At 33.9% G+C, this 13,974-nt stretch overlaps 1 protein-coding gene across 5 annotated transcripts in view; it reads right to left on the minus strand.

The window, feature by feature from the left end:
- LOC139151247 (dynein axonemal heavy chain 1-like) overlaps nucleotides 1-13,974 on the minus strand; it is a 206,762-nt gene that overhangs the window by 99,978 nt on the left and 92,810 nt on the right. For 3 of the 5 annotated variants that reach the window (XM_070723923.1, XM_070723914.1, XM_070723905.1), the window contains exons 36-42: nucleotides 11,636-11,794; nucleotides 10,156-10,278; nucleotides 7,055-7,195; nucleotides 6,011-6,171; nucleotides 4,583-4,740; nucleotides 3,326-3,499; nucleotides 1,547-1,597 (exon numbers count right to left, since the gene is read on the minus strand). In XM_070723923.1, the coding sequence (XP_070580024.1) occupies nucleotides 1,547-1,597; nucleotides 3,326-3,499; nucleotides 4,583-4,740; nucleotides 6,011-6,171; nucleotides 7,055-7,195; nucleotides 10,156-10,278; nucleotides 11,636-11,794 (967 nt within the window). The remainder of the gene's footprint in view (nucleotides 1-1,546; nucleotides 1,598-3,325; nucleotides 3,500-4,582; nucleotides 4,741-6,010; nucleotides 6,172-7,054; nucleotides 7,196-10,155; nucleotides 10,279-11,635; nucleotides 11,795-13,974) is intronic. The other 2 variants (XM_070723939.1, XM_070723931.1) reach the window with 1 other exon arrangement.

The raw sequence follows: 13,974 nt of genomic DNA on the forward strand, positions 1-13,974 counted from the left end.
ATTTTCACATCTTGACCAATCAGATTGCAGTATTTGCACAATAAAATTTACTGGTATGATATAATACCGAATATCACCAGGTCCTGTTTCTTGTGTGGTATCGGCATGAGTGTCATTTATGCTGCATCAGACACAGACTTTGTTCCATGTCTGATTTAGCACATGACACTCATGCCGATACAACACAGAAACATGCGATATAAGATTGATTTTCAACTACTAGTACCTTAATTTGCATTCAGTTGTTTCCTTCATTTTCTAATTTTCTCAAATGTATTAAAATGAAGCTTGACAGTAAACACTGAATTTGCAAAAATCAAAATTGTACAGCTTTAAATTTAAACTGTATCAGCAAATCATAAATTAAATATCAAGAACACACTGGATAGGAATATGAATATTAATTGTGGGGGGGGGGGTGTGGAGAGAGGGAGGGAGGGATGGGGTGAACATTAGATGGTATATTTTATGCCGCTAAGATCTATTCTTAGCCTATCATTTTATCTAAAAGAGTTCTTCAATGAAATGAAAAAATTATATCAATTTAAATTTGGCAAAGGGTTGGGAATATCCAACTACTGGTCATCCAAGATAAGAATTCAGTTGGAGCATCTTTCAAATTTTACATTATATAATTATTCGTAGCTTAAAGGCTGATATACCGTAGGTGATCATCAGGACTTACGTAAATATGTTTATGTATTCACATTTTCAAACAGTGTTTATTATACTTTTAATTTTAGAAAGTATCCAGTTTAAATTTTATCAATCACCCTTTCATCTCTTTTCAACAAATTGCGATATTCTCAGAGTAAGTGAACAAGTTCAGATCTTGTGATCTTTTGGCAGTTGGCCTGCTAACATATGATGTGATGTCAATAGCAACTTAAATCACACAGTTTACTCATTCAATAATGGAGCATGTACAATTACTACCCAGTTAATATTGAAAACAAGGATTGGAAACAAAGAAAGCATGAGTTGCAATTGCTTACAATGTACCAATCATTTCATTCTGAGTAGATAATGATTTCAAAGGTTTCAACTATGAGCAGATTTCATAAAAGTGGAGATCTTGTAAGATGAGATTGCTATATAGACTGGTTATAGACCGTGTGAAATTGTATAAAATTTAGCAGATTTGTACTGCTAAAATTAACACCTAAAAATCATTTTCAAGGACCATATCACCAATTATCTCTGATATATGTATACTTGTGTATACTTGCATTTACTTTTTTTTACATGTGTTTGAATGGACAGGTTTCTATTGCTTAGACATTATGGCCACTGCATGAAAAAGCTTTCCACACCATGGTTGGGCCAACCAATTGTTATCAATGGTGATTGTGGAGTTGTTTGTGGGAAATTGGGATGAACAGGTAATTAAATGAACTCTTGACCCAATTACATGTTAATAATCACTATGGTGATACATACAATGAAGGGAAATCTGTGAAGAGCATCAAATTATTTTTCAAACCATTACTCATGTTTATAACAAGACAGGTAATTAAGTATCAGAATGGTCAGACTAAAACACAACCTGAAGCCAGATTAGTCTGGGCCAGACTCCTTCCACTGATGTTTAAGGTCTCTGCAATGCAGATTGTAATAAAATGTTAATTTAAAACAAAATTAACATAAAGCAATATTTAAATTACCATATACACTGTAGCAGTTAAAGTACCAGTACTCCATGATACATTGCAGTGTAAAAGTTCAACTACTACTGTAACAGTAGTTGCAACTATCTTTGTCTGCCATACCATGGGTATTCATTCACATGATTTTAAAAGAATATGAACTTTGTAGGCAAACCATTTGTAACTCTTGCCAGTACAATAGATATGATCAGTGATCAAAGTCCACACATGACATATAGCCATGCAAGGTACTTCTTTATGCTTGGTTAGTAATATTCATGTATGCACTTTGATACAGCAGCAAATACTGACATTTTATAATGCCCAGTGAATTTCTAATGTGGACCTGTTATCATGGCATGGCATCATTGGCATTCAGTAATTTTTACTAAGAAGTGCCAAAGTTTTTTGTAAATATTTCTAGTACTGATAGAACATAATTGACAGCTTGTTGCACACAGTATACAACTTGACACACTGCAATCTCAGACTTTTTGATAGTTAAACTGTTAAAAAGCATTGTCCCCAAGTTGATCTTGTAAAATACCTTTGAGGTATTTAATGTAGTATGATCAAGTTCTCTGATTGCTTCTGTCATAATTTTACTATCTATAGCTTGGCTATTTTTAATGTCAGTATTTGAAATCAGTACCAAACATTTGATTTTATCAAGGGGACTGATATTTCCCTCAACAGTAAACAAATCACTAAAATATAATTCAAGTTTTATATAGAGATATGGTACATATTTGTGTACATATTTGCTCAATAAATAAGCAATATTCTCCAAGTATTTAATACTGCCTTCACTTCACACATAGCAGAATATTCCATAATGATTAATATTTACAATAAGCTCACTTCAAGTCAAAAATCACAAACACGCAATCCCATTATCAGCTTCAGAAAGCGACTCAGGTTCATTGACATGTATTTTCAATCCCTGCACTGCAGACTTGTGGCCATTTATTACAACAGAGATTGACAAGTGTTATTTTTGTACTTAGTGCGTGCGGCTTTGGTCTGCTTTTGAACATATACATCCATGTGATGTCTGTTTGTAAACAATTGAATATATGTGCAATTCTTCATCAAGCCGATAACACTGGAAATTCACTAAGTCTAAGTGACTCAAATGCCATCATATCTCAACCTTATCATTAAATATTGATCAAAGTACTGCACCAGATGTTGTTTAAAATCACTACATGTACCATTGTGTTTTCTTGCTGTAAACAATTCTTCAGGTCAATTCAGTCATTTCTTGACATTTTTTGTATCAACTTTATTCCACTAAACATTTAATGTGTAAATTTTACATGTCATAGTGAACTTTCTTGAGTCAGTTGAGTGCCAATTTAGCTCAGAGGATACATATTGATCAACAACTGTCATGTTAAAATGAAGCCTGTATGTCACATGCATTGACATAGCCAGCCAATAAAAGATGCATAAACAGCCTGCATTAAGTACATGCAGTTAAATTGCAACTACCAATGACTTAAAAGCAACATCCAGACTTTTTCTAACAATCCAGAGAGAAACCATACCATTGTTGGCATGTAAATTGTTATGATGATGGAACACATCATATGCAAATGATATTTGTGAAAAAGTCTGTTTATATTTTTTGAACCTTAAAGCAGGCAGATATGTTAAAATTAATTGTTAATACTTACCTAGCCAGCTGTTGAGTATTGTTGAAAAAATTCTAAACTTGCTGGTATCTTCCATTTCACAGAATGCAACAAAGTTGAAATGTCTGCTGAGACGTGCAGTGATTGGATTACGACCACCTCCAGGTGGACCCATGGCACATACAAAGTTGATGTCAACCAATTCACGGAATGCACCTAGAACAGGATGGTTTTATACAGTTGTTATGGTATCATTGTATTTCAATTATTCAGTTTGCCATTCACTCACATCCAACATAATTTCATCAAATAAATTCGCAAGCTGAGCTGGCAGCTACAGTTCTCATCCTTTTGAATCATCTGTGGTATAAACATTTGGTAAGATGATGGGAAATGTCAAATGCACAGTGTTTGGGTAAAGTCTTAATGCAGAACTCGTGTCGGGGACAGCTAGTCGGACTCTCAAATTTCTCTAATTCTGTTCTGATCTACTACTTGTACAGGCTCATTTTAAAGCTCGAAAATTCATAATCTAATTCCCCCCTATAGAATTAACACAGGATGGCAGCCATTTTGAATTTCAAAGATCGCAAAATGTCTGGTAAGTTGTTTCGCTAGTTCGAACTTTGCACAGTGACTCCTGATTTTTATTGTTGTTTTGACAAGAGATTGGTTGATAGTTTCATTCAGGAAAGTTTGAGCAAAGTTTAAGTATTTCACTTTTGAGGCGCATAATACCTTTACAGTAACAATATTTCTTTGGTTTCATTTCAAGGTTACACTGGCTGCAGGCAGCACTATTAGGTGATACTTGTGCTGAAATATAATCTGTCTGTTTTAGGAGTCTTTTAAAATTTACAATCATATGAAGTCCCTTTTGCAGGACAACTTAAAAAAGCAATCTGTCATTCAGGGCCTGTTTACACTCAAACTTACTGAAACACCAGGAAATATTTTTGAACGAGAAGGATTATTTTGCAAGTGTGTGTGTGTGTGTGTGTGTGTGTGTGTGTGTGTGTGTGTGTGTGTGTGTGTGTGTGTGTGTGTGTGTGTGTCAAACATTGAAATTCTTCTCATAACATCCAGTACATATACATTCTATCTGACAGTTTTGATATGGGACTGAATTTCAAGAATTTTTCAAGAGTATTAAACATCTTTCACCACTCTCCAAAATAATTTTAAATTCCAGAATTTTCTAAGAATAGACAAACTTTGTGCATTTTACAGACTGTGCATAGTTATCACTTTTGATACAAATTATGGCAGACTGACATTATTGTACAGACTAACACTTACCAATTTGCTTTCTGTCATACCAACCACGGTGATCCATCCATTGTCTGATGATTTCAATTGGAGGCTGGGCTCCATACACTTCCAATGCTGGCATATTCAAATCATCAACAAAGAAAATAAAGTTCTTACCAAGTGGTGGACCAAAGACACCTTTGCGGCTGAAAGGTATAGAAAATCATACACATACGAAATGTTATATATTTACATCAGTTTGTCTGTCCGATTTTACTTTGTGCGACAATAACATTTTATAAAAGCTGATCAAAATGCAAATTAATGGAGCCAGTGATTGCACAGTGGTTATTATGTTTTAAGCCAAGGTATTTTTGATGTACTGATTTGATGAATTGGTGTTTTACAGTTTCATACAACTGTCACACTATTGAATGTTGAAATTTTAAAGAACTGGTGCATAGATAGTTTTTTAGATATGAATATTGGTAAATCTAAAGAGCTTGTAATTGGTCATGAAGTTTGCCCGGATCACAATCAACAACAAATCTGTTTATGTCATTTCATGTTTCAAATACCTAGGTTCATTTCTGGATGAATAACTGACATTTGATGAAAATACTGACTATATAGCAAAAAAGTCCCAACAAAGATTATACCTTCTGAGGAATCTCAAATCGTTCAATGTGAGTCAAAATATCTTACAAATGATATACAGATCCCTCATTGAGAGTGTTTAAACCTATAGTACAATTTTATGGTATGGTAATTTGACTGTCAGAAACAGAAGTTAGCTTCCTCGTATTGTGAGGATGGCTGTCGTCAGAATTCCCTTGTAAACCTTTACCATCTGTCAGTGAAAAGGAAAGTGTACAACACTGCCAATGATTCTGACCACACTCTTCATGGTTACGTCCAAAAGCTCCCGTCAGGGAGACGTTTTGGGGTCCCTTGAGCAAAAAACCCCTCTTCAAAAAGTACTTTCTTCCATCAGCAGTTTCAATTTTAAACTCAAACTTGATGTAGTTGTTTTAAACTTCCAGCTGGTCTTCAGTTGTTTCCGTTTGTAAGTGTTTCAATTTTTGTATCTATGTCACTACTTTTTGTGTTTTTAACCATTTCAAAGTGTAATAGCGTCCCTTTTTATAGAATGTTCTTGCAAGTTGTACTATTTCAATCTGTATTTGATGAGCCTGAAGGCAAACTACTACATGTATTTGTGGATAATAAAGTAATTGAATTAAATTGAATTGAATTAAAATAACATTTTTTGATAATGACAATTAGTAGAGTTGTTTAATATGGGGAGTAGAAAACTCCCCATAACAACTCATTAATAAGAAAAGAGATAGTAAACAAGCAAACAAACAGAAATCTAGCTGCCTCTGAGCATTATTGATTTCTTTTGGTAAAAAAATGAGAGTGTTCATCAAAGACACTTTTTTTGTGATGTGGTTTATTCTACAAAATACTCACCGTTTGTCAAGTTTTCCATCAATCAAATCTTGTGTTTGATTGGCACTAGTTCTAGCAGAGAATGAGATGAAATTTGGCACATAATCTTTTGGCATTTGGTTGAGTAACTTGTTTGCTATCGTCAGTGTCTTGCCAGTACCAGTGTCACCAACACACAGCACCTGTGACAAGATATTCAGCTGTCATTAATGCTAGTACATCCTTTGGTCAGTACATCTAACACCTTTTACAGTAAAGTCTTTACCATTTAGTGCTTGATGATGGTTATCTTTTTTGAAGGAAAAGAATCAAAAGTGTGTCTGGGTATTGTCCTGGAGTAAAAAATAATGGCCTTTTGAAGTTTAAGCTACTTTGTAAACCTTCAGTAATGACAGATGACAGAGCAAAACCAAACAAAAAGGCAGTGTTTTCTCCACAGTGTGCAATTTGTAGTAATTCCAACATATTTAATCTGAATCCTACTTAAAATACACACAACTGGGCAACATGTAGCCTTTTCAATGAGATCTGTAAATATTGACAAACGCAGAATATTGTAACGTCCCATAGTTAATCAAAATCTACCCTCTGCGGAGCCAGCTTGTTATCTACAGAAGCTGAAGGACTATCATCTAAACTTTGCATCTAGATTGCAAACCCATATGAATGAAACAATAATGACTTGAGTGAGCTTCTGTAAGAGCAACAAATAGGAGACTCTTTATAATTTGATATTTGATCCATGCTTTAAACTCCATTTGCTAATACCTTGAAAAACCTTCATTATATTTGCATAACTTAACTTTCATAAGTTATTATGGTCCCCCTCTATCAGAACCACCCCAAACCCCCAAAAAGATTTCAAGGTGGAGGGGCATATCTCCCCCTTTGTAAGTGAAACCTGGAGACCCTGAAAAAGTACAATTTTATTGTGAATTGATTTTTGACATCTGAGGTGCAGTAATGTAGAGAAGGACTTCAAACTTTTTTGATTTATGTGTATTAACTATAATGGTCCATCCATGATATGAAAGATTAATAATATCCTTACAGGAGTTAACTTACCGTTTTCTTGTTTGTGAGTAGTTTTTCTAGCAGGTAAGCAGACCTGACAGTGTCTGATGTTGGTACAATGATGTCAGCAAATTTGGCATCTGGACTGATTTTAAACTCTGGTTGGTTATCCATCCAACCTACCCATTTCACCTATGGGCAAATACAACATAAATTAGCTTTAAGTCTACAGACATTAAATTTTTAAATGTACAAAAATAGTGACAATGTCACTGTTTGCTCCCATAAAGTATCAATACAAGTCAACAACTGAAGGAAACATGGACATACATACAGACAGACTGACATACACAGACTGGCACAGAGTGATGACATCGGCCCCCAAGGTGTCCCTTGGCCCATGGAAAGTGATAAAGATATAACAAACAGCTGGACGTATTGATAAAAAATAGTTGAATATACAGGCACTGGAAGGCTTTGGAAATACACATTTTTTGACTAAAAATAGCAAAAATTGCCCCAAAAATACAAAATTACAGATTTCATCAAAAATTCATTATATATTACTTGGCTCATCTGTAGAAACCTGTATACCAAATTTCAGAGCTATCAGACCAGTACTTTTTGAGAAACACATTTTTTGATCAAAAATGGAAAAAATTGCCCCAAAAATACAAAGTTGCAGATTTCATCATAATTTCAATAAACATCATTTAGTTCATCTGTAGAAACCTGTATACCAAATTTCAAAGCTATCAGATGAGTAGTTTTGGAAATACACATTTTTTGACCAAAATTGGCAAAAATTGTCCCAAAAATACAAAATTACAGATTTCACCATAATTTCAATATATATTACTTAGCTTATCTGCAGAAACCTGTATACCAAATTTCAAAACTATCAGACCAGTACTTTTTGAGAAATACATTTTTTGACCAAAAATGGCAAAAATTGCCTTAAAAATGCAAATATGCATATTTCTGCACAATTTGAACAAATCTGAAATAGACCATCTCTAAGGACATATGTACAAAATATCAAAGCTATCTGACTGGTAGTTTTGAAAAAGAAGATTTTTAAAGATTTTTTTACCAAAAATGACAAAAAATTGCCTTAAAAATACAAATATGCAAATTTCACCAAGATTTGAACAAATCTAAATGAGGTCACCCTAAGTAAACTGCATATCAAATTTCAAAGCAATCAGACAAGCGGTTTCAGAGAAGAAGAATTTTTTTACCAAAAACAGCAAAAAATGCCCCAAAAATACAAATATGCAAATTTCACCACAATTTGAACAACCTAAAGTGAACTGCATATAAAATTTCAAGGCAATTGGACTTGCGGTTTCAGAGGAGAAGGCAATTGTTGACGGACGACGACGGCGGACGACAACGACGGATGATGACGGAAAATCAACCTATTTGATAAGCTCCGCGTCGCTGACAGCGGAGCTAATTAGTGAAAAAGGGGCTTAGCAAGTTCCCAAAACTATCTAACCGCTACACCGTTTAACTCCATTTTTAGGAATCGGAACCTTGAACACAATCTGAATATCTGTAAAAAATATGAAGGTCATTGTGGTCCTATTAAATGTAAAGTAATAATTGATATCTTGACTTTCAATATGAACTTCTTTCTTTCTCCATGCAAATAAAACATTATCACCTTGAACACATCCTCACTTTTCTATTCACTCCACTTAATTGATAATCCATCCATTTCCCTTCACTTAATTATCTTTTCTGATGAGCATTTTTTCTACTTATCCAATAGTCTGTATGATTTAGAATAGATGTCTTTCTTTCCTCCACTGTCTACCGTTACATGTATCTCTATCTATGCTAACCTTCTTACGCTTGCCTAGATCTGTTTCAGAGTCCTCTTTCACTGTGATTAGCTAAGTAAGAGAAAAAAGTAAGAAATAGTCAAAACTATCATAAAGCTTTGTCAACTACTGATTATTAAGGTAGAACACATCTGAGGGACAGATATTCAGACTCTCAAATGTTTACAATTCTTTTCTAATCTACCCTTGTTGGGGTTCATTTTAAAGCTCTTGGAATTAGAAAATGTCTTAGTTTTTTTAAAAATCAAAAATTGTGTTTTGTCCATTAGAGTTAACATAGGGATGGTAGCCATTTTGAATTTCAAGAATCAGAAAAAGTCAGTTGATTTGTTTTTCTGGTACCTAACTTTGCATTGTGGCCCCTGATTTTTATCCTTGATTTGGTGAGAGAATTGTTGATAGTTTACTTGAGGAAAGTTTGGGCAAAGGTTTAAGTCTTTCACTTTTGAAAAATATAATCAAAATAATCAAAATTGTGTAAACAGTCATGTTTGACCTTTTTTACAGGTCTTTTCAAAATCTTTCATGTGAATTGGAAGTGTCAGGGAGAAACAAAAATCTGCAAACCAGATTTCAAAGAAATTGGATAAACAGATTCTGAGAAATAAAAAATTTGACTAAAATGACAAAAATATCATAAAAATATATTTTTGTTAATTTTGGTATGATTTAAACCAAACTGGAAGAGAACATCCCTTCCTACTCCCAACATACTAGTACGTTTCAGAGTGAACAGGCCAGCAGTTGCACAGGAGATTCTTTATCAAAACTGAACAAATAACAAGATATTCATGAAATATAGACAATTCTATATGTGAGCTCAAAAAGAAACCAACACATGCATGAGGGTTCTTGTATACCACTATTCAAAGTAATCTAGACTGATCAGTTTTTAATTTTTTCTGTGCTTATAGATATATATTTTAACATATTTTGTGCTATGACATAAAAATTTCACAAATGTGAACACCAAATTTGAAATTGATGCATGCCAAAAATATTGAGTGGATGGACAAGATAGGCACACACACACACACACACAGACAGACAGACAGACAAACAGATGGACAGACAGACAGACAAACAGATGGACAGACAGACAGACAGACACAGACACAGACACACACACGGTTGCTGAACAGCTACTTGTACTACCTCTGCAGCATATTTAGCCCTATTTATGTATGGCAACAAGAAGATCGAAAGGTAACAATGTCTGTGGAATTAAAAACCTAAAAGCCCTTGAATATATCTCTGTTAAGTATATATCAATTAGCTACAACCTTAGAATGAATAAATTACCTCTTTAGTTTTGCCGCCTCCTTCTTCATCTTCATCATCATCTTTGCCTTTGGTTTGACTGATACCAGCGTCATCTAACAAAAACTCGTACACTGACTTGTCTCCTGGGTATGGTAATTTTACCTAGGAAAAGGATCAAAATACAAGAAGATATCAATAATTATTTCTTGCACAGCAAGAATGTCTGTGGGACCCAATTTCCTCTTACATATATACTTCTTTGAGGGAGTGCTGCACCCAACAAACAGTGTATTTTGCTAAAAAATCACTTTTTATGCAAATATATATTAAATTTTAAATAATTTGTCAACCAAAGATTAAAATATTGGTTGGATTCACGTTTTAGCTAGTCAAGTAGTCATAAGTTGCTATATAAAGTGTTAATTTATGCAAATGTATGCCCAAATTCCTGGCTTCTCTTTTCTCCAAATTACAAGACTTCAAAGAATTTAACTCCACTCTGGCAGGGTCAAAGTTTCTGAAATTTTCACATTATATTCTGTAAATGCTGTATAACAAAATGTGTATTTTATTTGGCAATAAACTTGTTACATTTTGAATAAGAGGCATTTCAATGTTGCTAATCATGTTTTTAATCACTTTTTTGAGTATCAGTCTTTCAACCCATGCCATTTTAGAATGAGGACAGATAATGCAAAATAAAATAATTGAATGTTTTGTTCTAGATATACTCTTCTTTCAAGTGAAATATTGCATTTCAGAAATATTGTCATGTTTTTGACTGAAATTAATTTTTTCATTAACTTATTGAGCACTGTAATTTTTTCCCAAAAAATATCAGGGCAACATTTCACCAATTTTTATAAATTTATGAATTTCCATGGGCTACACTTTTTGACTAAAATTTTGGTAAAAATTAGAAAACATTTGTCTAGATCTGAAAGATATTATTGGCATGTTATTGTATAAAGATACCAAAAATCGACTTTGGCACTCAAATACCCGCAATAATAAGGTTTTTTACCCCATATATACACCCTGTTCATCCTTCAAGTAAACTATTGCTACCGTTCTAAACTTTAGAGTCTCTGCTTTTTGAAAATATATAGTATGAGGGGTTTCTTTGTCTAAGATGAGAAATATTCCTTTGAAAAAAACTATGTTGTTCAACTTGGCAATGTGCAGCTCCACTTTAATTCTTCAGGTAGAACGCACGTTGGGGACAGAAATTTGTGCTTTTCAAATTTTATCAATTCTCTTCTGATTGACCACTTGTGGGGGCTCATTTTGAAGCTTTCGATGAAAGTAAAGTTTTCACCATCTTAATTTTTTGAAAATCTATTTTTTTTTCCCATAGAGTTAACACAGGGAAGGCAGCCATCTTTTATTTCAAATATCGGGAAATTTCAAGTAAAACTTATGTTGTTAAAAATCAGTTTATTTCATGATATACTGGAGATGTAACCTAAAAACTAATGGCATGAACAAATTAATATAGTAGTAAACTGGGAAAACATACCCCTTCCTTGTTCATCTTTTCTCTCAACCAAGCACTAAACTTATTTCTGCCATCAACATTGACAGTTGCACCGACAGTCCATACCAGTGAAAATATAAACCATGGTTCAATCAATTCACCAATACGATTCAATCTCTCCTCTGAGATTGGTTTATCACCCTGTAAATACAAATATAAAACAAAACATCACTTTTCACATTAATAAGGACATTCACTTACTCCAATGGTGATTTACAATATCCACAGAATACAGGCAGATATCACTGGGACAATTTACATAATTCATGGTGGTGAACAACATAAAACAAAGTCAGTATTATCTTTTAGACTAAGGCATTCTCCTGTTGGACAAACAAATTTACGCTCATATGGAACATTTTACATGGAATAAATCTGGTCAACTTGTGAACTTGAGTAGAGTTGTATGACAGAGGACTAAGAATCTCACACCCCAAAGGACCTGCGATCAGATTTCTCATATGAGTTGTGGCTCATGAGAGACAAAACATCCCCAACTCATGCCAGAAATCTGATCCCATGTCCTTAGTATGTGAGATTCTTTTTCTCACATGACCATAAAATGCGTTAAATTTACACTGGAAACACTGAATGATTATTTTATGTTTCTGTGACTGTCCTACTTCATGGCCATGTATTAACAACTCAGTGGTGAGTTTCACTGCCGATATTTCCACTTCTGATCTGGACAAGATATCTAAGAGGAAAAATTGGCAATATGTTCCATGTGGCCCATGTTCACTTGTTATTTAGAAAATTTGAGAGTCTTTTGAGAGTCTGTCAGCAATGATGTACAACACTATCCAAAATCATGATAACACACTGTCATCTGCCACTGTACTGTGACCTGCTTACTTTATTATCCTGGTCTGTGTGCTATTCATCTCGTCATTTGATAACATTTTGGGCATATATTAGAAAGGCTATTTATTATAATCTTTTAATGAACAACTTGCAGATTATATTTTTACTTTATAAACAAAGAAATACCTAGTTATATTTATTATTAGCCACAATTATTATACTGTAATACTTTATCTTTATTGTAGAAAAATTTGACTTATTCTTGTACCACACTTTCATTGCCACAAATGTGATGTAAATCCTATATTTACAAGCAAGAAAAAAAATATTAATATTATTATTATTTTCAATTAGAGATTGTGTAATAATATACCACTTTCGTATTTAATGTGCATTTATACACAGTGTGGGATGACTTCTGAGACTGTGGGATCAGTTTTTCCCAAACCATCGATCCCACACTCCCTGAGGCAAGGAATGTGATAAAAGTAGTTCTGCAGTTTGGACTATTGTCCTGCACTTTGGATCAGCTGATATGGCATGGTAACGCCTGCAACTATTTTGTTATGGGATATCGAGCATTCACAAAATATAAAGCACAATAAACATGGACCAGGCAGGCACAATAATGTGAAGATAAACACTAGACCAAAGATAATCTACTGATCCACATGCTATAAATGCTTTCCAGATTGACGAGACTTGCTCATGTGATCTGAATCTATTTATTTTTTTGCAATCACTTTTACAGTGTTACTTATATCAAATAACAAGTTGGCTGCAAACAAAAACCACACACCAGCTGACAAGAGATAAAGTAGCTCTAGGAACACCAGGAACACAACAGTTGATGAGAGATAAAGAAACTCTAGTCACACCAAGAACACAACATAATCTTACCCTGTTTGACTGTTACATGGTGCATGATGGGTAAAAGGACGAGAGGTAAGTAATTGAACAAGGTACAAGTATGTTTATTTTAATATTGGTAATATACATATATTCTTGTGGTTAGCATGTTAGTGTATAAAAACAATTCAAAACACAAGCAAGTGTGAGTGTGTACACAGATCTCTGTGTAATAAGCAGTATTGTGGCCAGGATTTTTAAACCATGGGACACTCTGTCCAACTACTTTTTATTTTGGGAGACAATTTGGGAACAGGCATCTGTTGTCAATTAAATTTTGTAAAACAAAGTAGTTTCACAAAACAAAGTTCAAGCTACAAGGACCGCTTCGTTATGCTTGAATTTCAGGCAAATAATTGTAGCAATTTACTGTATCTAATGCAAATCAGAGCTCAATCGGACTACAAGCAAGTTATAATAAGAATTCGCGCAGCGTTTTAATCACTGCTAATCACAGTTTGTATGTACATAAATGTAACCCTCAACATAATCATAAAAAACAAACGCTACATTCGGCATCAGATATTACTTGTAGACTACACAATGCAGTTGACTTTAATAGTGCGCCTGAGGTGATCTGCAGTACTCATGGGACAGCAGGTTCCGTT

The sequence above is a fragment of the Ptychodera flava genome, chromosome 2 (genome assembly GCF_041260155.1).
Source record: "Ptychodera flava strain L36383 chromosome 2, AS_Pfla_20210202, whole genome shotgun sequence".
NCBI classification, from domain to species: Eukaryota; Metazoa; Hemichordata; class Enteropneusta; family Ptychoderidae; genus Ptychodera; species Ptychodera flava.